This window comes from Eublepharis macularius, chromosome 13 (genome assembly GCF_028583425.1).
Source record: "Eublepharis macularius isolate TG4126 chromosome 13, MPM_Emac_v1.0, whole genome shotgun sequence".
NCBI classification, from domain to species: domain Eukaryota; kingdom Metazoa; phylum Chordata; class Lepidosauria; order Squamata; family Eublepharidae; genus Eublepharis; species Eublepharis macularius.
Window position 1 is genome coordinate 17,439,505 of NC_072802.1, and position 26,897 is coordinate 17,466,401.

At 45.6% G+C, this 26,897-nt stretch overlaps 1 protein-coding gene across 2 annotated transcripts; it reads left to right on the forward strand.

Annotated features, from left to right (window-relative positions):
• Positions 1 to 4,702: 4,702 nt before the first annotated feature.
• LOC129341363 (START domain-containing protein 10-like) lies at positions 4,703 to 19,606 on the forward strand. Of its 2 annotated transcripts, none has more exons than XM_054996516.1 (6): positions 4,703 to 4,950; positions 12,134 to 12,281; positions 15,609 to 15,712; positions 16,450 to 16,567; positions 17,495 to 17,547; positions 19,291 to 19,606. In XM_054996516.1, exons 1-6 carry the CDS (start codon positions 4,795 to 4,797, stop codon positions 19,510 to 19,512), a joined length of 801 nt encoding a protein of 266 aa, XP_054852491.1. In that variant the 5' UTR covers positions 4,703 to 4,794; the 3' UTR covers positions 19,513 to 19,606. The 2 variants fall into 2 exon arrangements, with proteins under 2 accessions (XP_054852491.1, XP_054852492.1); XM_054996517.1 differs by lacking the exon at positions 4,703 to 4,950 and adding an exon at positions 10,800 to 10,892.
• The last annotated feature ends 7,291 nt before the right edge of the window (positions 19,607 to 26,897 follow it).

Here is a 26,897-nt window from a genome sequence, read left to right on the forward strand (position 1 = left end):
CTGCACAGAAGAACACTCAACAACAGTTACAGGTAGGTGCAACCCTGTTTTGACCCCATGTAATGTTTGAGCGCTCAGGCACCCCATCTGTGTGTGTTACCTCCTCCCCAGAAGCTTTCCCAACAGAGTTGGCAGTCCTTCAGGCTTGACCCAGTCAGTTTTGAAAGCAAAGTCCCCCTCCGCGGCACCCCCCATGTATATATCCTCCCTGTTGTGTGGGAATTGCTGATGTCCTGTCAGTGTGTCTCTTTTTCTCTGCAGTTGATCTGGTGCACTGTCCCTTCTCTCACTGGCAGATCAGTCCTGCCTCTGCTGTTGTGGTTTTTTCTCAAGACACACTGGAAATGTGTTTCTTTTCCAGCGAATAGGGATTTAAAAAAAAAAAGAAGTAAATGTTTGTGGGGAGGGATGGGGGTGGTTCAGCAGGCAGGGAGAAGAATCTAGTGAACAGATGAAGTTCACGTTTCCACTGCCTTCTCTGTGGGTGTGCATATTTGAGTGTGTCTCTCTGGCGCTGCTGTCTCCTAGCTGTTAGCCAAGTAAGTGACTCTTAATATATGAATATTGACTGTCAGATTACAGCCATGTATCACACTAAATAAAGTTAATTTCACCACAGTTCTGTCACTTTTGTGGGGGGTTTTTTACGGAAGGGTCTGTTGCATCTATTTTATCAACCAATTTTACTTACGAAGTAAAGTGCTTAGGAGGATGTGTGGAGAGAGAGGGGGGGGGAGGAACTGAGGCCTGTGCCGCTAGGGCCAGGGTCCCCAGCCTTTTTGAGCCTGCGGGCACCTTTGAAATTCTGGCACAGGGTGGAGGGCGCAACCACAAAACGGCTGCTGCAGGTTGAGAAGGAGCCAAGCACGAAATGTCAGGGAGTGAACTTGCGCGTAATTCTAATAGTAATTCAATATTTTGGGCAGAAGCTGTTTAACAGAATGCTCTTTTAAATGAACATGCTTAAAAATATTTTCTAGCCCACACACTGCTTACCTTCAGTCACGCAGTGAAGAGCTCTGCTGTGGTGGCAGCTGCTGCCCAAACAATGATTTTTTAAAATCTGCCGAGCCAATCAGAAGCCCTTCTGGGCAAAAGCCCCACCCACTTACTGAAAGCGCTTGGTGGCCACCAGGAAAGGTGTTGGCAGGCGCCATATTGGCCAACACGGAGCTGGGGAAGTCCTGGTATTTGGGTTTTCTTCTGCGCAATACTAGAAATCGGAACGTGGAACCCCAGACATCTTCAGCAGTGTTGACCTCTTCAGCCATGCTTATGAGTTGCATTAGAAAAACACTGTACTTTGGAGATGTATATTTGTGGTCATAAATGCTAGCGACCTAGTGAACTGTTCATAGCGGACACTGGGCTTCCCAAGATCGCCCTCGGTACCCAACATTTGCATGCTGTGCTTCTCATCCTGGTCCGTGTGTGTTCTCCCAGATTCTTGATGTGCATTGCCTTGTTATACTTGGAACCATAAATTCCTACGGTTGCAATGTTTTGGTCCAACTGGAAGCTGCACTGCCCGCTTTCTCACCCCCGTAAGAATCCTGGCATACTTGAAAAGAGAGGCTGCATAGATGGCCCTGCACTTGGGATATGTAGCATCCTCTTACTTGGAAGGCTTGAGACTTTGGTGGCCTGAACGTGGCTTATGATTCTGGTGTACCATGTTTACCATGAGTATTTATTTCTCTGCAGAGTGTAAAACTATTCAGGACTGTCCTTACAAAAATACGATTTTGCAAGTAAACACATAATGCTTGGTCCTGAGAGAATGTGGCTCTCTCAGCTGCCAGGTACGTTGATTCACCTTACTGTTTCCTGGCAGTTGTGCTGATTTCTAAATTGGGGCAATGGGGAAAGAAGAGTTAGGGTGGCCAACAACTGTAAGGCAGCCCAAACAATGGCTCCAGCAAGTAGTTCTGGTCTGTTCTCAAAAGTTCTGGAAAATGCTGACTATCATCACGGCAAGTAACTGCTCAGCCCAACAGGGCCTGTAAAGCTACCTGGCCCTAAAGATTCCTTTTGTTGTTTTTTTCCTATCCTAGCTGCTGTTTGAGAAGGGTGGGGCTTTTACCATAAACAGTTTAATATGTGGGTTTGCACTTTGTCTGGGGAAATCATTTATATAGCTCTGCCAGAGCGACTGGTTTAACCTGCCCTCAGCTGCCCCTCTTGCTTAGTTTTTAGCAGGACTTTAAGCCAGGGAGTGCACACGTCATTCCTTTGTTTACATCCTATTAGTCTGGGAAGTTTCTGTGGTGAGACAGAGAAACGATCTTCACATAGTAATTATCCTTATCTCACAGGCATCGTTGCAAAACTCACTGTTATCTAGCACCGTGCCCTTTTTAACAGAAGCAAGAAGTGCTCCTTTACAGATACATACAAAAGAATTTGTAAAAAAAAAAATGTGCACTTAAAACATGACAGAAAAAAGTCCAGTAGCACCTTTTAAGACTAACCAACTTTATTGAGGCATAAGCTTTTGAGAACCACAGCTCTCTTCGTCAGATGCAATCTGATTCTCGAAAGCTTATGCCGCAATAAAGTTGGTTAGTCTTAAAGGTGCTACTGGACTTTTAACCTTTTTGCAACTACAGACGAACACAGCTAATTCCTCTGGATCTTAAGACATGATAGAATTGTTTTGATCTGTGAAGTGCTGACAGTAACCATGATAGTAGCTTATGGGCTAGTTTCTTTTGAATGTTGGAACTTTTGCACTAGTTTTGTGTAGTGCTCACTGAGTGACTTGCCTCTGAATGAGCCAGTGTGGTAATATATTGCTAGGACTTCTGTCCCAATGGGACTGTATGATTCATGATGGCTCATTTGAACATTATTTTGGCAAACGAGAATAGCTCCCTGTGTCTCATTGAAACAGTGCTGCTGTGTGCAGTGCTGCTCCGGGTACAAGACTGGCACAGTGGTGCAATGCCTGGCTGGCTGTGGAGCACCGCATCCTTAACGTGCAAGCAAAGTAGCAATACATCCAGTTTAAATAAATTGCAGGACAGGCCAAAGTTAGCTGCCTTTACCAGCTAACTTACCAGCAGGCAGCACTAGATTTAAGTCAGACCTCAGCTGCCTTAAGTCAGCTAACACAATTTTGTTTTGAGAGCTGCTCAGCTCAGTCATTTTTTTTGGGCCTTGCATGTGTGCAGGCTGTAAAAACAGGCTCCCATTGTGTGTGCATAGATGGTGTATGCTGCCCTCATTTCTTTGGAGGAAGTGTGTCACAAAAATATACTAGATTTGGGCTAGTCAGACCTGCAGCTGAATATATGAACAGAACGGACCTGATCCAGTTTCCCTTCTACATGTGGACGGTGTGAGATTTTTAATCTGTGTTAAGATAAAGCTGCCCAGTGTTGGCTACTCCAGGTACATACATGGATGTTACTGTTTTTCTTTCCTCATACCTGCCACTTCCTGTACCGCCTCCTGTGGGCTATTTTTAAAATCAGGTAGTGTTGCCAACTCCAGATTGGAAAATTCCTGGAGATTATGGTGGTGTAGGGGAGGGTGGGGAAGGGGAGGGACCTCAGTTGCGTATAGTGCCATAGAGTCCACCTTCCATGGTAGCCATTTTCTTTAGAACTGACCTCTGTTGCCGGGAGATGACTTGTCATTCCAGATCTCCAGCCATTACCTGGAGGTTAGAAACTCTGTGTATCCCTATAGTGTTACCTCTGTAGGGAGATACCTACTGCCTGTAATATAAAGTCCACAGATGGGAGTAGAATAACATGGCAGGTGTCAAGTGGTGCCAGATGTGGAAAATCACCCTTTTCACCAAAGCTGCTCTGGTCACCATCCTCTAGGAAAGATGGTACTAAAGCTAGTGTGGGAAAGTGAGGGTTGGGGGGGGGGGGGAACAGAAGAAAGACTGAAGAGCTGCTGTAGCATAGCAGTTAAGTGGTTTGTCTGCAAATCAGCACTCTGCTGGTTCGAATCCCACTACAGCCATGAGCTCAGCTGGTGACCTTGAGTAAGCCACTCCTCTCAGCCCCAGCTGTATTGGGATAACTCCAACTTGTTCACTGCTCTGAGTAGGACCCTAAACTGTCTAGAAGAGCGGTATAGGGGCCAGAAGGAGCTGCTGCAGCAGAGTGGTTAGGGGGCTGGGCTGTGAATCAGTACGGTCTGGGTTCGACTCGCACTACTGCCTTGAGCTCAGCAGGTGGCCTTGGGTGAGCCCCTCAGTCCAGCTCCCCAGCTGCATTGTGGGGCTAATGGCGCTGACTTTGTTCACTGCTCTCAGTGGGCATTAATCTGTCCAGAGGGGCGGCATATAAGCAGTTACTAAAACTATTATTATGCGGAGTAAAACTTCTGCCTGGAGGCCGCGATAGATTTTGAAAATGCCGCCCCTGGAAAGTTGACGCCGAATCGCGCCTGGCGGATCTCTGGGCTGCGAGCGCTGCTTTGGCCCCCTGCGAGCGATCCGTGCTGGGGCTGCGGCTCCCCTCCCGGGTTCGATGCCCCGCGCGGCCGTCGCCGCCGCGGAGCTGTTTGCCTTGGAACGCGCCGCCTCCCCTTTTTCAAACCCCGCCGGTTCCCCGCCGGGCGCCCCGTCCAATGGGAGGCGGCGGGCGCCGGTTCTCTCCCCGCCCCGCCCCGGCTGCCCAGCGGCGGGGCGGGGCGGGGCGGCCGAGGCACCTGCCGGCTTCTCGGGGGCGGCGCGCCGGGGAGCGACTCTTACGCGCCGCGGAGGCGGAGGCCGGGCTGGGCTTTGCACCTGCTGCGCCCGGCTGGGAGCGTCGCCGGGTCCCTCCTGGCCCTATGGAACCCGTGCAGCTGCCGGACGAGGCCGCCTTCCGGGCTTTCCGGGCGCAGTGCGAGGCGGAGCAGGGCTGGCAGTGCCGCTACAACCGGGAGGGCATCGGCGTCTGGGGGCAGCCGCCGCCCCCGGGCATCTTCGCCGTGCATCGCGTCAAGGTGAGTCCCGCCGCCCCTTCGAAGCCTCCACTGGAGCGGTGCCTCTTGGGCTGGGGTTGCGTAGCGAGGGGCAGAGGTGATGCAGGCTCAGGGGTCTTATGCCGGCAGGGCGGGGGGGATATCTAACATTTCCTGAAGAAAACCACCACATCAAAAGTTCGGCTCTCTCGGCTTGCCATTCTCCAAGTGGGGCCTGGAGATCTCCCGGAATTACGACTGATCTCCAGGCGACAGAGATCAGTTTCCCTGGAGAAAACGGAAACTTTGGAGGATGGGCTTTATGGTATTCTATCTTGCTGAGGTCTCTCCCTTCTGAAGCCCCCCCCCCCAAACCAGGCTCCACTCCTAAGTCTCCAGTAATTTCCTAACTCAAGAGTTGGCACCCTAGCCCTGCCTTTTCCTGGTAGGCTATTTTTCTACAAGGAAGAAAGGATTTGGATTGGGGGTATTATAGTATCCTGCCTGAAGTGGTATAGTCGTAAAGAAAAAACTGTTGATAACCCTGAGAGTTCTAGTCAGTGTAAGTTAACTTTTGTAGGTGAAACCTACAGACAGAATTAAACACAAATGTAACGTGATACTCCCTTGCAGCAAGCCTTTTAGACCAAGGTAGAGAATTCTCTGTTTGGGGGCTGATGGCTAAAGTTCTAGCCCCTCCCTGTGGGCCATTAAGTTTGCCTTTTTGAACCTCTTGTGCTAATTGTGCGTGAGAGAAAAAGAGAGAATGAAAGTTGATGTGAAAATTAATTTAACTTCTAACCCGTCCCTTCCTAGGGGCTTGGGTCAAGTGGCAGTTAGTTGAGGGAGGAGCACACAGTAGAAACAAGATACCAAGCATAGAAAGATGAACACTTTTAAGCCCTGTGTGATCTTGCGAGGAGAGACTTGAGCCTGTGCTTAAGTCCAACACTGACTTAAAGGGCTTCAGTGACCATGAAGTTTTAATTTTTGAAGGCTAAGGCTTTGTCTGGAGCATGCATCCCAAAATTAAATATTCCAGAAATGGACTTACATTCTCAGCCTAGCAGCACGTCTTTGCAGCCTTTCTGAGACTTATTTAGAATCCTCTTTTTGGTAGACCTTCTAAAGAGACATTTGGTGCACAGAGGGATCCACAGACGGGCTGGTGCGAAGGTCAGGCTCCGGGGCTGCCTCTCCAGCTCAGCCACTCTGGCACCTGCTGGGGGCAGCTTAGGGGTGAGAGTGGGTCTTGATCACTCCCTGACATCAGCAACACGAGAGGGGACTCCTGGTGCCACCACGCCCCAGCCATGTCCAAGCTAAGTCCAGGCGGTGATACTGGCGGGGTTTACCTGGGCCCCAGCCTTTGGTGTCACAGGTCCAGGAGCTGATGAGTGTACCATGCTTGGGCCAGCAAAATACTTTCAGCTGGCCCTGCATATGCCTTGCCTGTCTCAGACCCTTGCAGGCATCAAATGTGGCTGACGGGACAGAACATACAGAGCTATCTGCTATACTAAATGTGTGTTCTACCTGCTGTGCCTATGAGGCCCAAATTATTAGGTTACCTGGGAAATGCAAAGGTCACTTGTGAAAACACCTGCCAAAGGAGAGACTGCCCTGAAACCAGAGTGCTCGCTGGCCCAACTTCTTGCATGGTTTGGAGTAATAAAGACTGGCTGCCACCCTGCCGTAGAGCCCTTGATATGCCCCTCCAGAGGTGTCACTTTCTTTTTCACCTGGCTTTTCTCCCCCTTGATCTGTAATAATTCAAATGTGCAAATATATATTGGTGATACACCTTAAATTTGAGAGGAAAAAGAAGTGGAGGTGGGAGGCTTGCTTCTGCTTTCCATAGTATGTAATGATAACAAATGTGCATGAAGGGGCAGTATAGGAAGGGGGGGCTGTGTCTCAGTGGAAGAGCTTCCACTTTGCCTGCCAAAGGTTGCCGAGTAGAAACATACAGTCACAGAGCTGTAAATGCAGGAAATTCATAACTCCCCACTCTCCAGGATTCCCAGCCATCTGGGCTGGAGGAAAATTCCTTCCAGGCCTCAATAGGCATTGCTCTAGACACGTAAGAAGGGCTGTGAGAACTAAGCACTGGCCTGTCCCGCCTCACCGTTCCTCTCCTGATCTGCCTAAGTTCATACTGAATTGTAGAATCAGCTTTGCTGACGGATGGCCATTAAGCCTTTGCTTAAAAACCAGCAAAGGAGAGCCGTCAGCATAATATAGAGAGTTAGATAGTTAGAATCTTCACTTCTAGCATGACACCTCGGTGGGTGACCTTAGGCCCGTCACAAACTCTCAGCCTTATCTACCTCATAGGGTTGTTGTGGGAAAATGGAGGAGGGGAGAATGAAGTTCTAAGCTGCTCTGAATTCTCAACTGAGGAGAAAAATGGATTATAAATAAGTAAATGCATCTTCTGAGGAAGACTGTTCTGTTGAGGAACCACTCTTGTTGTCAGAAAGTTCTTCCTAACGTTTAGCCCCAAACTCTTTTGGTTTAATTTCAAGGCATTGGTTCTGGGCCGACCCTCTGGAGCAACAGAAAAATCCGCTCCTTTTTCTTTGTGACACCCCTTCAGGTATTTGAAGGTGGCTGTCGTATCACCTCTCAGTCATTTCCTCTCCAGGCTAAACAGACCCCAGCCCTTTCAACCTTTCCTCATAGCACTTGGTCTACAGACCTCTCACCAACTTTGTAGCCCTTCCTTGGACACTGGCCGTTTTCACACTGCTTACCAGCCACGGAACATTGCGCCAAGCTCCCGGAATGACAGCGTCTTCCTGGCGCGATTTCGCATGAGAACTGCTGTTCTCGCACGAAATCGCACCAGGAAGACACTCCCGTTCCTGGAGCGTGGCTTGATGTTCCATGGCCAGTAAGCAGTGTGAAAACGGCCACTTTCTGAAGGTTCAGTCCCCAGCATCTCCATTTAAAAGGACTGTATAGGAGGTGATGCAAAAGAGTTGCTGCTTGAGTCAGTGAAGCAGACCTTGCCTGACTCATAGTCTGACTCTGTATAAGGCAGCATCATGTTTACGAGGTACTTGATGTTGTTCATGGAATGCCCTGGAGCTGTGTGTGAGAGATTGCTTCATGCAGGTGGGTCACCTCTTCCTTCTCCTGCCTGAAACCACGTCTTGCATGATCGGGACTGATAGTCATGAAATAAGTGCATGTGAGCATGTGCAGTGTTCATGGGTATGTGCCCAGCCCTCCGGTGCAGGGAGAGTGGTTTCTATGGCACGTGGCCATGCTTGACATCTCTTTAAAAACTATTTAACTGCCACATTCGCCATAATAGTTACAGTGACTCTACAGTGGATTTTCTTACTCCATTTCAGTAGCAGTGAATCTTTGCTCAAGGTAGTTCCTTGCCAAGGAAATTATGGAGCACAAGATGTCCGCGTCTTTGTTGTTCTTGTCGTTTCCAGTTTTCATTGGGCTTCACCACAGTGGAAACTTCCTTGACGTGGGGTTCTAGTTAGAAAGCTTGTCAAACCAAAGTAGAATGCACGAGTTGTTCCCATCGCCAGCATTAACCTGAGTCATCCTTTTCCTGGCCAACCAGGAAGCTGGTGAACAGATCAATGATTTACTAAGCACCCAAGCCTGCCTGACTCATTCAGGGACGAAGGATGAAAGTTATGGAGCATTGCTCTGTTCTTCATCTTTTCTTCTGGGCAACAATCCCACCACAGAAGCTTATCTGTTCAAGAATGTACAGCTAGAACTTAACTGACAAAACCCTGTCTCTGGTTTCTGGTCACTGCCTGCCTTACCTCTGCAGTTGAAGGCACAGAGAGCAGCTTGAGAAAAGGATCTCAGCTGGTAGGCTGGACAATATGGGAGCAGGCAGTCCTTCAAGTACCCCGTCCCCAAGCCATTTAGGGCCTTTTTGGTAAGAACTAGTGCTGTGAATTGTTTCCAGAAATTGATGGGCAGCCATCAGTTGGAGAGTGCCCTCAAATCATAGCTGACTTCTAGCGACCCCTGGTGGGGTTTTCATGGCAAGAGACTAACAGAGGTGGTTTGCCATTGCCCGCCTCTGCAACCCTGGTCTTTTTTTGTGGTCTCTCATCCAATTACTAAACAAGGCTGACCCAGCTTAGTTTCTGAGATCAGATGAGATCAGGCTCACCTGGGCTATCCAAGTCAGGGCAACTACATGGTTAAGCTACTTTTATTTACTGCTATAGTTCAAGTACTGTAATAAATCTCTATTCTTGGGGTGGGAGCCCTAATTTAAATCCATTATTTATTATCATACTGAAAACCCCATAGAGATAGAAACAAAAAGACCAAATCAGTCACTGAAAGCAACGCAGTGTGTATGGTAAATCTCCCACCCAAAAAGAGAAGACCTACAGCAAATTAGGAGCATGCTCAGTAGGTAGCATTGCTTGGGAGAAGTGGCTGAACCCACAAAGTTCTAGCAATTCAGCCTGGCCAGGGAGAGAGAGAGCAATTATACGCAAGGAATGGAAAGTCCTGCTCTTTAAAAGCCCACATTATCCTCAAGTGTCCAGGAAAGAAGGTTCTGTAACTTTCAGGGTATATTTTCTTTTTCTTTATAATTCATCTTGCACCAAAAACTTTGCACGGGTTGATTAAGTAAAGTCGGTCTAAAATCCTTAAAACTCTAGTCAATTGTTTTATTTTGACTTATTTAATAATCTTTTTAAAACCTAATTTTCAGCCTTGCAAGGGAAGGTTGTCGCTGAAAATAACCTCTTCAGCACAGTTCTATAAACTGAGTTGCTTTTACTTTTTATATGTTCATTTATAACCCCACCTATCTCCCCAGTAGGGAGGGACCCAAGGTTGCTTACATTGTTCTCCTCGCCTCGATTTTATTCTCACGAGTTGTGAAATAGGTTATTCTGAGAGTGCGTGACTGGCCCAAAGTCACCTGGCAGGTTTCCATGGCCGAGTGGGGATTTGAACCTGGGTCTCCCAGATCCTGAACTAGCCATTTATTTATTTATTTTATTTCAAATTTCTATTCCGCCCTCCCCGCGAGCAGGCTCAGGGCAGATAACATGTTAAAATACAATAAAAATTAAAACATCATTAAAACAGCAGTGTATTTCTATTAATACACATTTAAAACAGGATGGTGGACAACCTTCACAGGGAGGGTTAAGATTTTATACACCCCTTTTTTCAGGCCGGTGGAGGCCCAGCCTCAGCCATATGCCTGGCGGAACAACTCTGTCTTGCAGGCCTGGCAGAAGGATAGTAGGTCCTGCCAGGCCCTGATTTCAGCAGACCGAGTGTTCCACCAGGTGGGAGCCAGGACCGAAAAGGCCCTGGGTCTAGTCGAGGCTAGGCAGGCCTCCTTGGGGCCAGGGACCACCAACAGCTGTTTGTCCCCTGATCGGAGCGTCCTCCAGGGAATATATGGGGAGAGACGGTCCCGTAGATACGCTGGTCCCAGTCCGCACAGGGCCTTATAGGTCAGTACCAGAACCTTGAATCTGATCCTGTACTCCACTGGCAACCAATGCAGCTCCCATAAGATTGGTGTTATATGCGCCTGATTTGGCACTCTCATAATAACACGAGCTGCTGCATTTTGTACCAGCTGTAATCTCCAGGTCAGGCTCAACGGCAGCCCCACATAGAGCAAATTACAGTAATCTAGCCTAGAGATGACCATTGCTTGGATGACCGTTTTAAATAATAGTAGGCGGTAGTTAAATAATTTTAAAGTAGCTAGTGGCTATGATTGGTCTCAAAACACATGAGAAATTCCCCTGCAGCTGCATATTACAGAAAGATTTAATGATCTTCTCGTTGAGGTGTCTTCCAAGGGATCCCAGGTCTTCCTGGAACACCGCTGAGAGCTTTACAGTACAATCCTATGCAAAATTATTCCAGATGAAGCCCACTGGCTTCTGTGACTGGTGAATTTAGACTGGAGAAACACTGATATGGTTTGGATCCTGCGCAGCTTGTGCTACGTAAGTGTAACTTTCCTGCTCTCCTTTCTTGCTGTCTGTGGCACCTGAAATTGTTAGGTGAGAAAAATGGTGAGAATGTAGGTGAGGTCTACAGAAATGCATACCTTCCCATCCAAACAGCATACAAACATGGTTTGAATGCAGTATTTACACAAAGGTCACGCCAAGCATGGTCTGGGAAGAATTGTGTGAAAGCAGCTGAGTTAGGGGACAACTTTGTGGGGATGCTCCCAAAAAAACCTCATTTGAGTTTGGTGTCCAAAGTGGAGCAAAAACCTCATGTGAAAGTAGCCTATGAAAAGTTGTATAATGTGGCTGTAACGTCCCCAACAGAGATGATTAAGGATGTGATGGAAACATCAGTGGCTTTCCCGATTCTGTATAAGTAAAGGCTCCAATTTGCCTATGTTGTTATTTTTTCTGGAACTTTCCTATTTCAGATGTGAGGCCCCCCCACACCTCCCCCAGCCTTGCCTTGAGAGACTTCATTACATTCCTGGAGACAAGCACAGAGAGATCTCAGAGGCCAGACAGCACTGCAAGTTGGGGGGAACGGAGGCAAATATTTTGCTTACAGTTCCTGGACATCAGCTTTGCCATGTGGCTGAGAGCCAAACTACAAGTGACGTCTTACACAGGTTGGACACTAGTCGGCTTCCCTCAAGTTTTGATGGGAAATGTAGGCATCCTGGTCTTGCAGCTGTAATGGAGAGCCAAGCTGTAAAACCAGGGCGCCTACATTTCCCATCAAAACTTGAGGAAAGCCGACTAGTGTCCAACCTGTGTAAGACATCACTTGTAGTTTGGCTCTCAGATTCACAGTGTTTCTGGCTGCTGTTTTTATGTTCTCAGCCCTCCCATATACAGACAAATGTAGGAGAGAATGGACACAAAATCCCCCTGGGACTCAGGTGCTGTCCTCTTTGCCTGTCTTCTTTTATACGGTGGAGGATTTTGTTTCTCACTCAGTGGGGAACCATTGGCTGGCTGGCGAGGGGAGCTGATCTCTTGGTACATTTTGTGATAGAATGTTTTGTGCTGAGCATCATGTTCCTGAATCCTGACACAGAGAAAAGAGAGAACCCACTCCTCTTTGAGTGGTTCAGTTGATGGAACTCACACGTCCTCTCCACCATTCAGAAGCTTCTCGAGGGCGCTTGTGTATAAGGGCGCTTGTGCATCAGATCAGGATGCCACCAGCAGGGGTCTTGGCACCCACAGCATCCTCCTTCTCTCTACAGTGCCGCGTTGACATGCCGGGTGTGTCAGCAGCGACGGCGTACGATGTGCTGCACGACGCTGACTACCGCAAGAAGTGGGACCCCAACGTCATTGAAACGCATGACATTGCCCGCATCACCAACAATGCCGATGTGGGCTATTATTCATGTAAGTGAAGGGCGCCTAACCCCCAGTTGGTGCAAGGTGTAGCTAGGTGAAGAGACTGAGCTACAAATTGAGAAGAATCTGAATTTGATTTTGCTAGACTAGGAACATTGTAGATAATCTTAGGCAACTGCTGTCTGTCAATTTCATCTCCCCCCACCCACCCTTTCCTCCGTCCCCATTATGAGAGTGATAAGACTATACTATCCTACTGAGCTGGTATGTCCCGAGTTCAAATCCTCACTTGGCAATAGAGTTTGCTGGGTTCTCTTGAGCTAGTCACTTGACCTATCTCACAGGGTTGATATGTGGATAAAATAGGTGAGAACCACCATGAACACCACTTTGAGCTCCATGGAGTTGGGTGGGGGGGTGAAAATATGATACAGTAGTGATAGGATTGTTGTGTGTATATATGATGCACTTGAATACCTGAGAGCAATGAACCATTTCCATGTTATTGTTGAGTAAGGGCATCTAAAATATTATGGCGTGGATCCTGCTGGAAATCTCTACTGATGGAAAGACTTCCATCGACTTTGCTGCCTCCCCCACCACTGCAGCCCAAAATGGCTCCTTGAAATGCTGTTTGTGAGGGTGGTGGAGTCAAAGGTCTGCTATGGGAGGGGGGAGTCAGCCAAAATCCACTCTCCCCTTCAGCATGCACAGAAGTGATTGGCTGGTTCAACTTCCGTTCTAGTTACTATTTAGTCTCTCTTCTAATGTGACGGCCAGTTGTCCGGGCTTCAGGGATTCCTCACACAGTACTTAGTGTGGGGTACACAGGAATCTGTGCTTTAATTCAGAATAGTTTCTTGCCCTCAAGGCTTTGAAAATGTGCATGGTTGGCAATGCATGCAGAAAGTTCCCTTGCTCTTCTCCGTCTCTAGCTGAAATAAAACCAGCTGTTTTTGCATCCCCTTTTGCTTCCTCACTTGACTCTGGAGTTAACCTTTGCAACCTAGATGGTTAAGAACCACCTTTTGCCACATGAGCCAACCGGAGTTTGGGGTAAGCTGGTGCCCTTTTCCTTTCAAGGCCTTTTTTTAGGTGGTTTCTGGAATCATCTTCCAGAAAAAGTGCAGAAGGCCTCCTTCCCTTCTGCAGAGGATGAAATATGTTTTTATTTCAACTAACTGAAAAAAAAAATTCTCTGGATTTCCCCTCAGATGACTTTCCAGCTGTTATTGAAATCACTTTAGTGTATTCCATAGATGGTGATGTTGCTGAAATGACTTTAATGCATTCTATAGGTGTTTCATTGATTGGATTTTAATGGTATGGGTGATTTAATCTTTGGTTAAATCACCTAAAACAAAGCAAAAAAGCAGCATAGAAATATTTCATATAAATAACTGAAATGGTTTTTTTTCTTGGTTTTTTAAAAACAGATCTCCGTTTTGTAATTCATTTTTTTTAAATCCATAACATGCTATTGCTAGGAAAGCAGAACTAAAGAAGGTTTCTCTGCAGGCTGAAAAGGAGCCTTAAAAGAGAGGTCAGATGCCCCCACATTCCTAGATAAAGGACAGCATAGGGCAGACATGGTTAACATGTTGCGGAGTGGGCATTTGTCCGGGTGCCTCCTGTTTGGGGCAGTTGGTTGCCTCATTTCTGAAGGTGAAGTGGTGGCACCCTGGAAGGCACTGCTTCAGCAGAAGGTCTTAAGTATCAGATGGGTTTGTTTGGAAGCAGGTAATCCTTCAGTGCTGGATTTATACAGCCTTGGTGGGCATTGTTTGGAATTTGTTTCTCTGAGCACCTGCACAAATCACAGGTGTCGGCATAGTGACCACTTCTTCTTTATCTTCTGCATAACTTGCTGTGAGTTAATTTAGCTAGGGCTAGCTTAGGATTGCTCTCTTACAGACAATTAATAGGTTATATGAATTTGTTTAAAGATATCCCTGCATTAGTCAGGCAACATGTTTTTAAAATGTTGCTTATTTTTGACACAAATATTTATAGCAGATAAGCACATGGAACCTTAGAAGAGGCATTCCTATTTCATTTTCTTACAGGAGAGAATACCTCCTCTAAGATGGTGCCTGTTGTGCTGTATGTATCTGTCATCTTTGCAAATGAATAAAACAGTTGTTTAAGGGGGGGAATTCTTTGGCTAGCACTTGTATATGCAAGTCTTAGAAGAAGCGTTAATTCTGTTCTGTGAGAAAATGAAGGAATGCCTCTTCTAAGAGCTCCTGCTTTCTGCAGCATCGATAAATATTCATTTCAATAATCAATTGATGCATACGATGGACTAAATGTTCCTTAACTGGGCCACAGGCGTAATTACATGAGTTTCTCTAGCGCGGTATAGTGCTGGACGTGAACTGGGAAGAGCTGGGCATGAAGGGAAGGGCCATGGAATAGCGACAGAGCATCTGTTTTGCTTACTGAAGATGCCATGTTGACTTTGTGGCATATTCAGTTAAGAGTCAGGTAGTAGATGAAGTGGATGACCTCCTGCTGAGACCCTGGAGAGCTGCTACCAGTCTGGGCAGACAATACTGACCTTGATGGACCAAGGGCCTGACTCAGTATAAGGCAGCTTTGTGTGTTCTCTCTGCTTTAAAGGTCACCAGGTGACTTCGGGGCAGTCAGTCTGTCTCTCAGCCTAACCTAGCTCACGGGGCTCTTATGAAGAATGGGATAATCCTTTCCCTATGACCACCCTGAGTTCTTTGGAGAAATGGTGGGATTTAAATCTGTGGAGCGAGTGAGTGAATTGTAAGCAGTAACTGAAAAGCTAACGATGTGTTTGGTTGCTTGCTTGAGCTGCAGTACTTTGCACGCTTACTTGGAGAAAAAAAATCCTACTGAATTAAGTAGGGTTTACTCCTGACTAAACATTTATCAGATTGCTTCATTGGCTTCCTGCAGCCTGGAGGCTGTTGGGCTTTTAGGATAGCAAGAAGCCAAACAGAAGTATGTGGAGAAGAAGGTTCAGACTGGTAGAACACTATGTAAAGCTATCACTACAGAACAGTGGGCGCCTTGGGTTTGATCACCAAAACAGCCACTGGCACTGAAATACCCCCTGCTATAGCATAGTGGTTAAGTGGTTGGACTGTAAGTCAGCACTCTGCTGGTTCAACTTTCACTCCTGCCATTAGCTGTGCAGGTGGCTTTGGAGAAGTCATTCTTCTCAGCCCCAGCTCCCCAGCTGTATTGTGGCGATAACAACACTGACTTTGTTCATCTCTCTGAATTGGGCACTAATCTGTCTAGAAGCATGGTATATAAGCACGGCTGTTATTGTTGTTATTATAACATTAATTCTGATTACTGGGCATGATGCTGAGTCATCTTTCTTTCCTTTGTGGCTAGGGAAGTGCCCAAAGCCCTTGAAGAACAGAGATGTCGTGACGCTGAGGTCCTGGTATGTCCTGGATAAGTCTTACGTGATCATCAACTTCTCTGTCAAGCACCCGGTGGGTGGACGAGGAAGTGGGGGTGGCTGGAGTGGGAAGGTGTTTTATGCTTATGGAGAGGATTTAATCTGAGAACAATTCCAAAAATATCCAGAGAAGCAAGCAGTGGCAAAATATTGCTTCCTGTCTCGGTGGGTGGAATTGTCTACCAAGGTTGTATGTGTGACCCCCTCTGATGGTAAAAGTTGGAGGGTCACTACTGGACCCAGGTCCAAAAGTCTTGGGATTTTTACAAGCATCATTCTCTTCAGTCATGAAATTTAATTTGTGTTTTGTTAGAGACAACTAGTTTGCATGAGACCAGTTAGATGTCGAGCTGTTTTTCCCACCAGGGTAAAAGGAGAGTTGCATGCTTAATGAACAGATTGAGGATTGATTATTGCCTGACCATTTTATTGAGGGGCAATTGACGTTCTTTCCTATTCTCAGGACACCACTGCTCTCCAATTAGTTAGACCGTTAACCTTTAGATCATCAGGATGTAGGAGCTAAGTTAGCTATTCTTTATCTCCAATGTACCTTATTTCTCCCTATATGTAGTAAACATTTATTCTAGAAGCTGAACATACATGAGTCTGTGATTCTTTATCTGCTGTGCAAATAATTTCTGCTCTGCGGCAATACTTATCCAACAAATTGTCCATTCATTGCCCTGATGAGCTGTCTGTCCAGTGGTGCCTCCTGCTTTCATATCAAAATTCAGTCTGACAGTTGATTGTCTGTCTTCCCTTGTGCAGAAATATCCTCCACGCAAGGACCTGGTGCGGGCTGTTTCACTCTGGGCTGGGTACTTGGTGCAACCAACTGGGAACAACAGCTGTTACTTGACTTACCTGGCCCAGGTTGACCCTAAAGGTAAGACAGGTGGACCCAGTGGGGTTATTTATATCCTAAACAGAACCCTGTTGAATATATGGCAGAGCAAAAGTCCTGAACCAAAGTCTCCATAAACATTTCTTTTTTGGCCCTTTTGCTTCAGCTTGTTTTATCACCCAAAGGGATATCGATTTGCACTAGAGCTAAATGGAAGCGGGTGGGAGTGGGAGAAAGAATCCCTCATCTTTTAAAATGCAGTTTAAAACGATTCAAACGCAGCATATTCCCAGGGTGTTTTCTTAACCAAGCTTCTTATGCAGTTGCTTGGAATTCAGTTTTCTCATTGTCAGGACTGCAAGGCGGGGCTGCAGGGGGAGGATTTCAGCTCCTTTGCCTTGACTAGAAAAAAGACAGGTGTTCATATTTTGTCTGTCTTTTTCAGTGCCCTGCCAGGGTTTAAAGCATCTGAAGGGGAATAGTTTTTAATCAGGCAAGTGGCATGTGAGGAGGGAAAATTAATCCACTTCCACTTCTATCTACACCAAGCCCCTAATCTATATCCCCCTGCTTTGTGGCTGCTTTTAACAGCCGAAATAACATCTGAAGTCCTGGTGAGGCAATTCAAGCATAAAATGTAGGTTTACACCTTCTTGCCAAATGGTGTTGAACTTGTGTGCATGGTGCTAGGATGTTACATCGCACAACTACTGGTATGACCCCTAAGCATGTGTCATAAGAGCGTAGAGTAAGGAATTTGTCCTAGTATTTCTGAGAAGCACATTCCCCCTCCCCCCTCCATGGTGGCTGAAGATGAGTCCAGAGTATTATGCAAGAGACATGAGTGACAAAATTATAAGAAAAGAACCACCAAAGGGCGTTTGTCTAATGTTACCCAGCCTGGGAGGACATTTTGGTTTGTAAGTGTAGATCAATGAAACTGGTCTTCCTGTCTCTCTTCTAAACTAGGATCGCTGCCCAAGTGGGTTGTGAATAAATCTTCGCAATACCTGGCACCGAAGGTAAGCCTGTTCTCTGCGTGAACTTTATAAGGTCGTATCAAGTCATCTGATGCCCATGGATTCAATGGGAATAGATATTATTATGAGAGAGGGCAACATTTTTTTGTTTCCCAAGATAGGCTTTCCCACACTGTGGGTTCTGTGTTTAGCTTCCTACATCAAAAACAAACTGTCCTGAGTTGGGGCTTTGCGCACTAAAATACCGTGAATTCTGCAACTTGAACAAATTTCTTGTGTAAATTTTTTTGGCTTATTTTTGCTAAGAATCACGAAGAACACTGAAATCCCACTGCAGTCTTTAGGGCTAGAAACTTGGGTACTTTTCTTTTCCTAAAGAACTCTGAGGTTCTCAGTACCTTGTGCCCCTTATCAATTTTGCACTGTGTGACTTCTTACAGTATTTTATTGTATAGTTAATAAGTGAAGCTTTTGGCATGGGGACTACTGCTGCATTCTTCTTCCATAGTTGGGTGGTTTCTGTTGCCAGATCTCTATATTTAATTATTTTTTCTTGTTCTTTTTCTTCGACTCTGGCATGCATCCCCAGGAATTCCAATGTCGATTATCCAGACTTTTCGATTTTCCACGACTGTTATGTCTGGTATATTATGTTCAAGGTGCCGATCAGTTTGAATTCTGTAACCCCACAAGATCTTGACTTGTTCATTTTCTAGCACCTTTTCCACCTGATGTTCCCATGAATTCTTTGATACTGGCACGTTATACTTTTTACACAATGACCAATCAGCTTTGTAGTCCGCTCTCCCCACAAGTAGGCTCAGAGCAGATCACATCAATTTAAAATACAAAAATAACAATTAAAGCTGGTAGCATAAAAAGCAGTTGCAATTTCGCAACCCACCCTCAGTAGTGCAGATTGCACAATCCCGCATGTAATCATTTGGACCCACCGGTGGCTGACGGCAAACAACAAATAAAGAGGAAAGGCTGGGAGGGGGCAATCCCCTTCTGGTAGGCGGCTGGAGAGAAGGCTTGTCTGCTTCATCCACCAAAGGCCTGGCTGGACTTCACTACCTTATGTAACAAAAGAACATAAAAAGAGCTCTGGTGGATGAGACCGGTGGTCTAGCCGCCAGCTAGTTGCCCTTGAGGACCAACAGGCGAGGCAGTGGAGGCCGAGGCCTTGCTCTAGTGCTGCTTCCTACCTCTGGGTTTCAGAGATTTACTGCCTCTGACCTTTGATGGGCCTCTTCTTCATGAGTCTGTCTAATCTCCTTCTAAAGCCAGCTATGCTCATGGCCATCACTGCACCCACTGGCAGTGAATTCCACAACTGAATTATATGTTGAACGAACAAGTACTTTCTTTTGTTCATCACACATCTGCTAGAGGCTGGATGGTGCTGATTTCTGAACAGGGATTGGGCTAAGATGGCTTCATGGTGCTTTGGTCATGTGAAGCAGCCTTATGCTGAACTGGATCTCTGGTACGTTCGGTCCAGTTGCATCTCTGGCTAGTGGCATCTCTCTAGAGTTCCATGTACAGCTCTTCCAACTGAAGATCCTTCCATTGGAGATGCTGGGAATCCAACCTGGGACCCTTCTACTGCCCTTCCAATGCAGGGCTTGGGTTCATAAACCTCTCTGCCCCAAGGGCTTTAGGGTAACATTTCCAGATGTATGTTCTTTTGTTATGTAGTGTTTGTTAGTAGTTTTTGTTATGTAGTGGTGCAGATCAGTCCAACTTGGGAATTTTTTAAAAACTTTCTCTCTTTATGGCCAGATGTTGAAGAAGATACACAAGGCATGCTTGAAATATCCCTCCTGGAAGCAAGAGCATAACGCAAACATAAAACCTTGGCTGCATCCCGAGCAATGCCGGCTCCCAACCATGGTGCTAACCGACCTGACTCTCCAGCACGCTTCCTCTCTGGAAACCATAGATGAAAGTGGCTTAATGGAAGCCCGGGAAGAGAGGGGGGACACCAGCGAGTCAGAGAACTGAGGCTACTTCGGCTTCTCCTGCATTGTGAGATGGCGCGCTCCATCTGCTGTTGTGCCTTTTCCAGTTGGTTTTACAATAAAAGGTGGAAAATCCATACATTTATTTGTTTATGGCCACTGTTTCTATTCCAAGTGTCCTTTGGCAGTTTAGAGGAGGAGGAACACCTGTCCATTGAGACCAACTTCTGAGCAAACTGGAGAGAGAATTTTGCAAAAAAACCCACCCCAAATGTTAGTAAGGCATTACAGGGCAGGTGGAGTTCCATCTGCCTCAAAAAGATGAAGAAAAGCATAACAACAAAAGGGGACTTTTGCCTGACATAATCCTAGACAGATTATGGTCTATATGGACCATGAATTGTAATATGCAAGCCCAGAACATGATTTGTGGTGCAAATGCAGCATTAAGTCATGTTTCCAGCTCTTGTGGAGGTGGACTTAGTTTGGAAAAGCAGTGACTGGTAAATTCTCAGAAGTCAAAATTTGTGTGCGCGCACTCGCACGCACATGCTAAACAGAATTTCCGTACATAGAGAGCAGGATATGAGTGTACTTCCAGACCAATCAAGTAGAAAATTTGCTTAATTAGTGTTAAATACTAGAGATTGCTGGTTTCAGCCTGTTTTGCTGCTAAATTTTAAACACAGCAATTGTATGTAGTGTCGTCATTCTAGTACAGGCACCCATAGCTTTAGTGGTGTTAGGTTTTCTGCTTTCTCTTGAGAAGTGAAGCGGTTTGAGCTTCCTACGAAGGGACTTGCTTAAATCGTGCGCGGGTTTGTGTGTGATCATTTCTGGGATGGGATGGGTGCAGATGCATATTGTGATGTGATAGCCAGGGTTCATCTCAGCGACTGCTGCACAGTTTTGCAATTTCCTTCTCCTGGTGCACAAGCATAGTAGCATCTTAAAGACTCAAGATTTTACCCCAAAATAAGCTTTTGTGATCTAAAGGAACAGACTAACAGATTGCCCCTCTGGAATGCATTACCCTGCAAAGACCAAGCGCCTTTTGTTAGATTTTGTGAACCTGAGCATCTCTTGTAGGACATTCTGAGTGGCTGGGGCCTGGCTTGATGGCCACAGTTACTTCCAGCACAGAAGGCTGTGTAATCTGCCTTGAGTCTCAGTGAGAAAGGTATAAATGACATAAATAAAATCCTTTTATATAATGGAACTGGATAAGAAGGCGCAGAGAGAATGTATCTGCCCTTTGTTTGCATTCCTGAAAGAAGCTCCAGACAACACAATGGTGCACTCTTCTGCCATTTATCCTCACAACAACCCTGCGAGGTAGGTTAAGCTGAATGAGGCACCCAGAGAGCTTCATGACTGTGGGGTCCTGATCTGTGCCTCTAGCCACTGCACTTGCATGTCCAATTCTGTGGGTTCTCTGCTTCTCGATGAAAAGTCTATTAAAGGTTGACTGCAAATTCTTTTGCACATTCAGAGGCGTGGGGTAATGGCTGAATATGTTTGGATTCAGATCTCTTGTCAACTCCACATTGCTCTGATGAGATGTAAATTCCCAGTCAAGTGGCAGTATGCATGTTATAGTGGACGGGGTTTTCACTATTGTTTTTTAAGAGAGAAAAAACTTACAAAACCATGCAGAGATGTTCAGACTAGTAAAGACATCCAAGATCTTGGAGATTTGTGCGTATGTTTGAAAGCATGAGATGAAGTGGAAAACTGCCAAAATGAGAGACAGTCAGGTTTATTTCATTGCAGAGGTGGCCCTCGCACTAACGGTTGCCAACAGACCTAGAGAAAAATGTCCTGTCCCTTTATTTTCCAAGTGGCCAATTGGAGCTTTTCATAGCATGGTGGTTAACATCACCTGATAACACCTCATTAAGCCTCCATTAAAAGGCGGCGGAGTGAGTCATCAAGTCATAGCTGATTTATGGTGACCCCTAGTGGGATTTTCATGGCAAGGGACTAACAGGTGGTTTGCCATTGCCTGCCTCTGCAACCCTAGTTGTCGTTGGAGGTCTCCCATCCAATTACTAACCAAGGCAGCCCCTCCTTAGCTTCTGAAATCTGACAAGATCAGGCTCATCTGGGCTATCCATTAAATGAGAGGGCCCATTAAATGAGAGGATGTTTTCTCTAGGCCAGTTGGCAACTCTACCTCCACCCATCCTAGCATATGGAACAAATAGTAACTCCTTCCAGTTTGAAAACTGTCATGTCAGGGAAAGGGGGTCCAGCCCAGTCTTCACCTATATATAAGGTTGCTCATTGCCTGGCCTGGAGAAAAATGTCCTTTCATTTTAATGAATTCTTAACCAGATGTTGTAGCCCAGGTGATGTTATTTACTTCCATGCCCTGAAAAGCTTCAGCTTCCCATTTCCTCACATTAAGATCCCATTCAAGAGACAGGACCTTTCTCTCCAGGCATACTGGCAACCCCAGAAATGCTGCTGAACAGGGTGGATTTGATTTAAATCAAACTGATTTAAATCACGATTTAAATCACTAGTCATTAAGGCTTGATTTAAATCATAGTTTTCTACATAAAGACTAATTCTTGCTGGTATAACTTTAATATGCAAGTAGATGCCTGCCTTACCGATAGGTAAAGGAACTTCATTAAAGTATTCCTAAACTGGGTCTCTTTTACGGCCTGCTGCCATTATAGGTTTTTTCCTCCAAGGAAAGAATGTGATAAACCTCAGGTCATACACACAAAAGATTCAAAGACTTGTGCAGTATTGTGCTCAAAAAGTTTCACTTTCATTTTGTACTGCTTGCCCCTCCCTCCTCACACTTAGTTTCTTCTTGTGCAGATCTATTCCACTCCAAACAATCAGAAAAATATTGTTTCTATTCACTGAACTTCTTGAAACTTAGCACTGGAGGGGTTGATTCTGTCTTCATAGGTTTGTAGAACAATAGGATTAAGGTCTTTTTCTCAACTCTATTCATGTTATAACATTTTTGCTGTGAAGAAGAGGCATGTGATCTCTGCTGAGCTGACACAAATTCAGTTTTGAGAACTTCAAAACCAAGCATCTGTGATAATATCTTGTAGGCAGAGAAACTGCCCAATAATCTTACAAAAACCTCTGGAAGAGCATGACATTGTGAATGGATTAATGGAATTTATTTACCAAAAAAATTAAACATATACAGCCTTATTCTACATAATTAAAAACTAATCTTTATTTCATGATGGAATAACCTTTGGATGGTAATATATTTTCCTCAAAAAGCATTTTATTTTAAAAAATCCAATTTAAATCAAAAAAATCCAATTTAAATCCAAAAAATCCGATTTAAATCAATAAAATCCGATTTTTTTGATTTTTTAAAAAAAATCATTGATTTTTATCCACCCTGCTGCTGAATGAACCATACTGTACAAAGATGCAGAAAGTGACCTGTTGAGTCTTGAGTTGCTCACAAAGAGCCAGACGGCCTGAGAAAAAAATGTGTCCCCCGGTTCACGACTGGCAAACAGGCCGTGAGTGGAACGATCAGGTGCTCAGCATTCCTAAAGTTAATGCTGGGGGCTGCACTCAACAGAAGGAAGCAGTGACTGCCTGAACAGAAAGATGATGTATCCTCTGAATTACTCAGTCTATACAGGCTGGAGATCAGTTCCCAAAAAGTGATCAAAGGTCACTTGTTAGATTAGCTGACAAGCTTAATAAGAATAACATTCAATTTACATACCGCCCTTAACACCCACTCAGAGCAGTTTACTAAGTATGTTGTTATCCCCACAACAATCACCCTGTGAAGTGGGTGGGGCTGAGAGAGCTCTGGAAGAGCTGTGACTGATCCAAGGTTACCCAGCTGGCCTCAGGCGGAGGAGTGGGGGATCAAACCCGGTTCTCCAGATTAGAGTCCTGCTGCTCTTAACCACTACATCAACCTGGCTTATGTAGATAATAGGGAGTACTTAATTTAAAAAAATACAGGAAAAAGTAGACAAAATCTCATAGTAACTATAGGACCATCTTCATAGGCACTTGATCATCAAGGAAGGGAGCCAGTGTTTGCAGGCACCCAACCTCTTCTGCTAGGGAGATTACTTGCAAGGAGAGGCACACAAAGGGAGCAGTTGTTTTGAGGCACACCAGAGAAAGAGGCCACATTCCCAGCTGTAACAGAGAGGTGTAACAGGAAATGGCTAAGAGCAGCAGGAACCTAATGTAGAGAGCCTGGTTTGATCCCCCATTCCTCCACTTAAAGCCACCTGGGTGATCTTGGGTCAATCACAGAACACTCTCAGCCCCACCCGTCTCACAGGGAGATTGTTGTGGGGATAATCAATCCTACTATATAAAAGGCTAAGCGTATTCAAGACAACTCACTTCCTACCCTGGTACGCCACCAGAGGGCGTTGCTGTGGAGTGAAGCCCAGATGAGGCCCCCTTAACCCAGCCGTGATCAGGCGCAGAGCATGAGGCAATGCCCATCCCCCTTCACTCAGCTTGGATCAGGCGCAGAGCAGGAGGTAATACCTACACTCAACTTCACCTGGCAGGGTTCAGGAATGGAGCAGCTGGCTATTCCCACCCCCTTCACTTGGCTGGGATCAGGCAAGGAGACGGTGACAATGCCCGCCCCCTTCACCTGGTCTGGATCAGACGCGGAGCGGGAGGCAATGCTCGCTTCCCTTTCAACCTGCCGGAATCAGGCACAGGAGGCGGCAATGCCCCCCTCCTCCACTTCACCCAGCTGGAATCAGGCGCAAAGTAGGAGGCAACACCCGTCCCTCTTCACCCCGCTGGGATCAGGTGCAAAGCAGGCGTCAAGGCCAGCCCTTTCACCCAGCCAGGATCAGGAGTGCAGCAGCCCACCCACCCCTTCACCCAGCCAGGATCAGGTGCGGAACAGGTGGCAATGCCTGATCCCCTTCACTCAGCAGGGATCATATGCAGAGGAGGTGACCATGTCTGCCCCCCTTGCCTTCATCCAGCTGGGATCAGTGACAGAGGAGGAGGAGGGAATGCCTGCCCGCCAGCCCTCCCCTTTCTAAAGCCTGTTGCATTTTTTCCCACAACGGGGTTTGTTGTTAGCTATTTTATAAATCTCTATCATATCCCTGCTTAATCACATTCCCTGACTCCCAGGCGGCTGTGAAACAACCTTCTGTTAGAAGTCCATTGATGTGGTATTTGATTCATTTCCTGGAAGTTCATCAAGATCTTTTTTGGTCAGGCTTTTGCTGAAGGTGTCAAGCATTGGAGAAACTTAACCAGTGTATTTCCCTATCTGGAATATTATGGTGACTAGTAGCAGGAATTACTAATGTGATGACCCTGAGGACTTCAGGAAATGAGAAAGTATCAGAAAAGTAAGGCAGACTGACACCAAGCTACGAGGCTGACTTCAATCGAAGACAAAATTTAATTCGAAACAAAACCAAAAGGACGAATTGATCAATGGGTTGCTGCTCTGAATCAAACAAGGAAAAGACCTTCAGTGCTGTCTTCAACAAGGGCCTGAATTTCCATCAGATGCCTTTCAAACTTCATGAGAATAAAGGTGACACTGTTAGGTGACACTGTTAAGAGGCGACTTCCCCTCATCCCTATGAAGAAAATGGCTCTTCTCAGTACATAGTGACCTGGGAGAAAAGATAGTGTGCTACCTCGTTAGCAGCTCCATGGTACAGCTTCCAGGTAATTAACGTTCCTAAACACTCGGCGCATTTTGCACCTGTGAGAAAGGGGCTGGGACCAAAGCTGCAGATTGGTTTCCCTCCTGCCTCTCACATACTCACCCTAGCAACAGTGACATCAGCTTTTGGGGGTCTTGCTTGGCTAACAGGCCTGGGTCACTTAGGCTCCCTAAACCCATAAAAATAGCTTAACAACAAGGAGCTCTGGGCTTTAGCTTTGTTCAAGCTTTCAGCTTCAACTCTGCTATGGCTTCAGCTCTGGCTCCGAATCTGCAAGATGAATGTTCCTCTGCAAACATCTTTTTGCCTGCTGTAATGGATTTGCACAACTGAAAGCCCTGTTTGCCTCTGTGCAAGAGACTTTGTTATTTTGCACCTGTGCCTAACTTCTGTTTTGCCTTCTAGAATTACTGTGGTATGTATAGTTAGAGCTTACATGCTTAGCTTACATGCTAAGGTTTTGCTATTTTATTCCCCACGATATTATTTTGAATATCGTTGCGCCTTGAATAAATTATTTTATTTTTTTATCTTGCGTAGTTCTTGACTCTGAAACCTCAAAAGCTAAACTGGTGTCTTGACCCTTGGACCACCTACCAGGTAAACTTCTGTTAACTCTGCTTGCAAGTCAGCCTTGCAAGGTAGACCTTCTGTTTAGTTCCTTGACAGGCTTGGAGATTTGTCCTTTTGCTCCTGTGCCTTGGGATAGACTAAAAGGACTGGTGGCAGCTTTGAGGCTAATGTGAAAGCCGTCTCTCGTTGGCAAGTTTTGTAAAGTTCTGTCTAAAAAGGAACACTGGGCTCTGTACGTGCTCCCCGCTGCCCTGGTTGAAGCGGTGGACCCTAGCGTCCTTGATAGTTCCATTGTAGGAAAAAACCTCTTAAATAGGGAAATGGTGACCTTTCTCAAATACTTAAAAGGATTTCTGAAAGGAGAAGGGAAGCAGCTGTTCACCACAGACAGAAACAACTCTTTAAAATGCAGGAAGGTAGAAGCAGGTGTCAGGAAGATGGTTAGCAAAAGAACTTAATCTGGAGGAAGGAGTTATGCCGATGATGATAAAGCATACAGGATTGGCTCACAAAATGGCACTCAGAAAAACAGATTTATGGATAATCATACCAAAATAAAGATCCTTCAAGAAGCCAGGAAAAGAGGATTCTTTAACTTTCATTAAAAAAAATCTACATATATCAAGATCTCTTCAGAGGAACATTAGAAGTCAGAAAGCAACTTAAACCAGTCATCAGTAAGCTGCAAGAAGCAAACATCCGATATGCATGGATCTCTTCCAGTAAACGAATAGTTTGGTAAACTAATAGTCCATCTCCTAAGCATCAGTCAGACTGGAAAATATAGAAAGCACCTATACTTCACCTAAAACATTACAAGAAATCATTTGGAATAATCCCTCTGATCGCCCTCCAACTATTAAAAGGAAATATCTTTCTAATAATTGCATTAGAAGTATGGGAAAGGCATAGGTCTAATTTAGCGCCCTCTATCTCCCCGTTGCCTTGCTTTGTGGGACAGAACTGATTCATACCAGCTCTCCACCAAGACACATTTAATATTTGGAAATCAAAAAATCTAACTAAAACAGATATATAAAAAAACAGTTCCTTACTTTCTAAACAACATATTGAAACAAAATTATAGACAAAAATCCCTTGGCACCCATACTTCCAGATAAACCACCTATTTAAACAGCCATCAACACAAAATGCGATGACTTGTACAAAGATG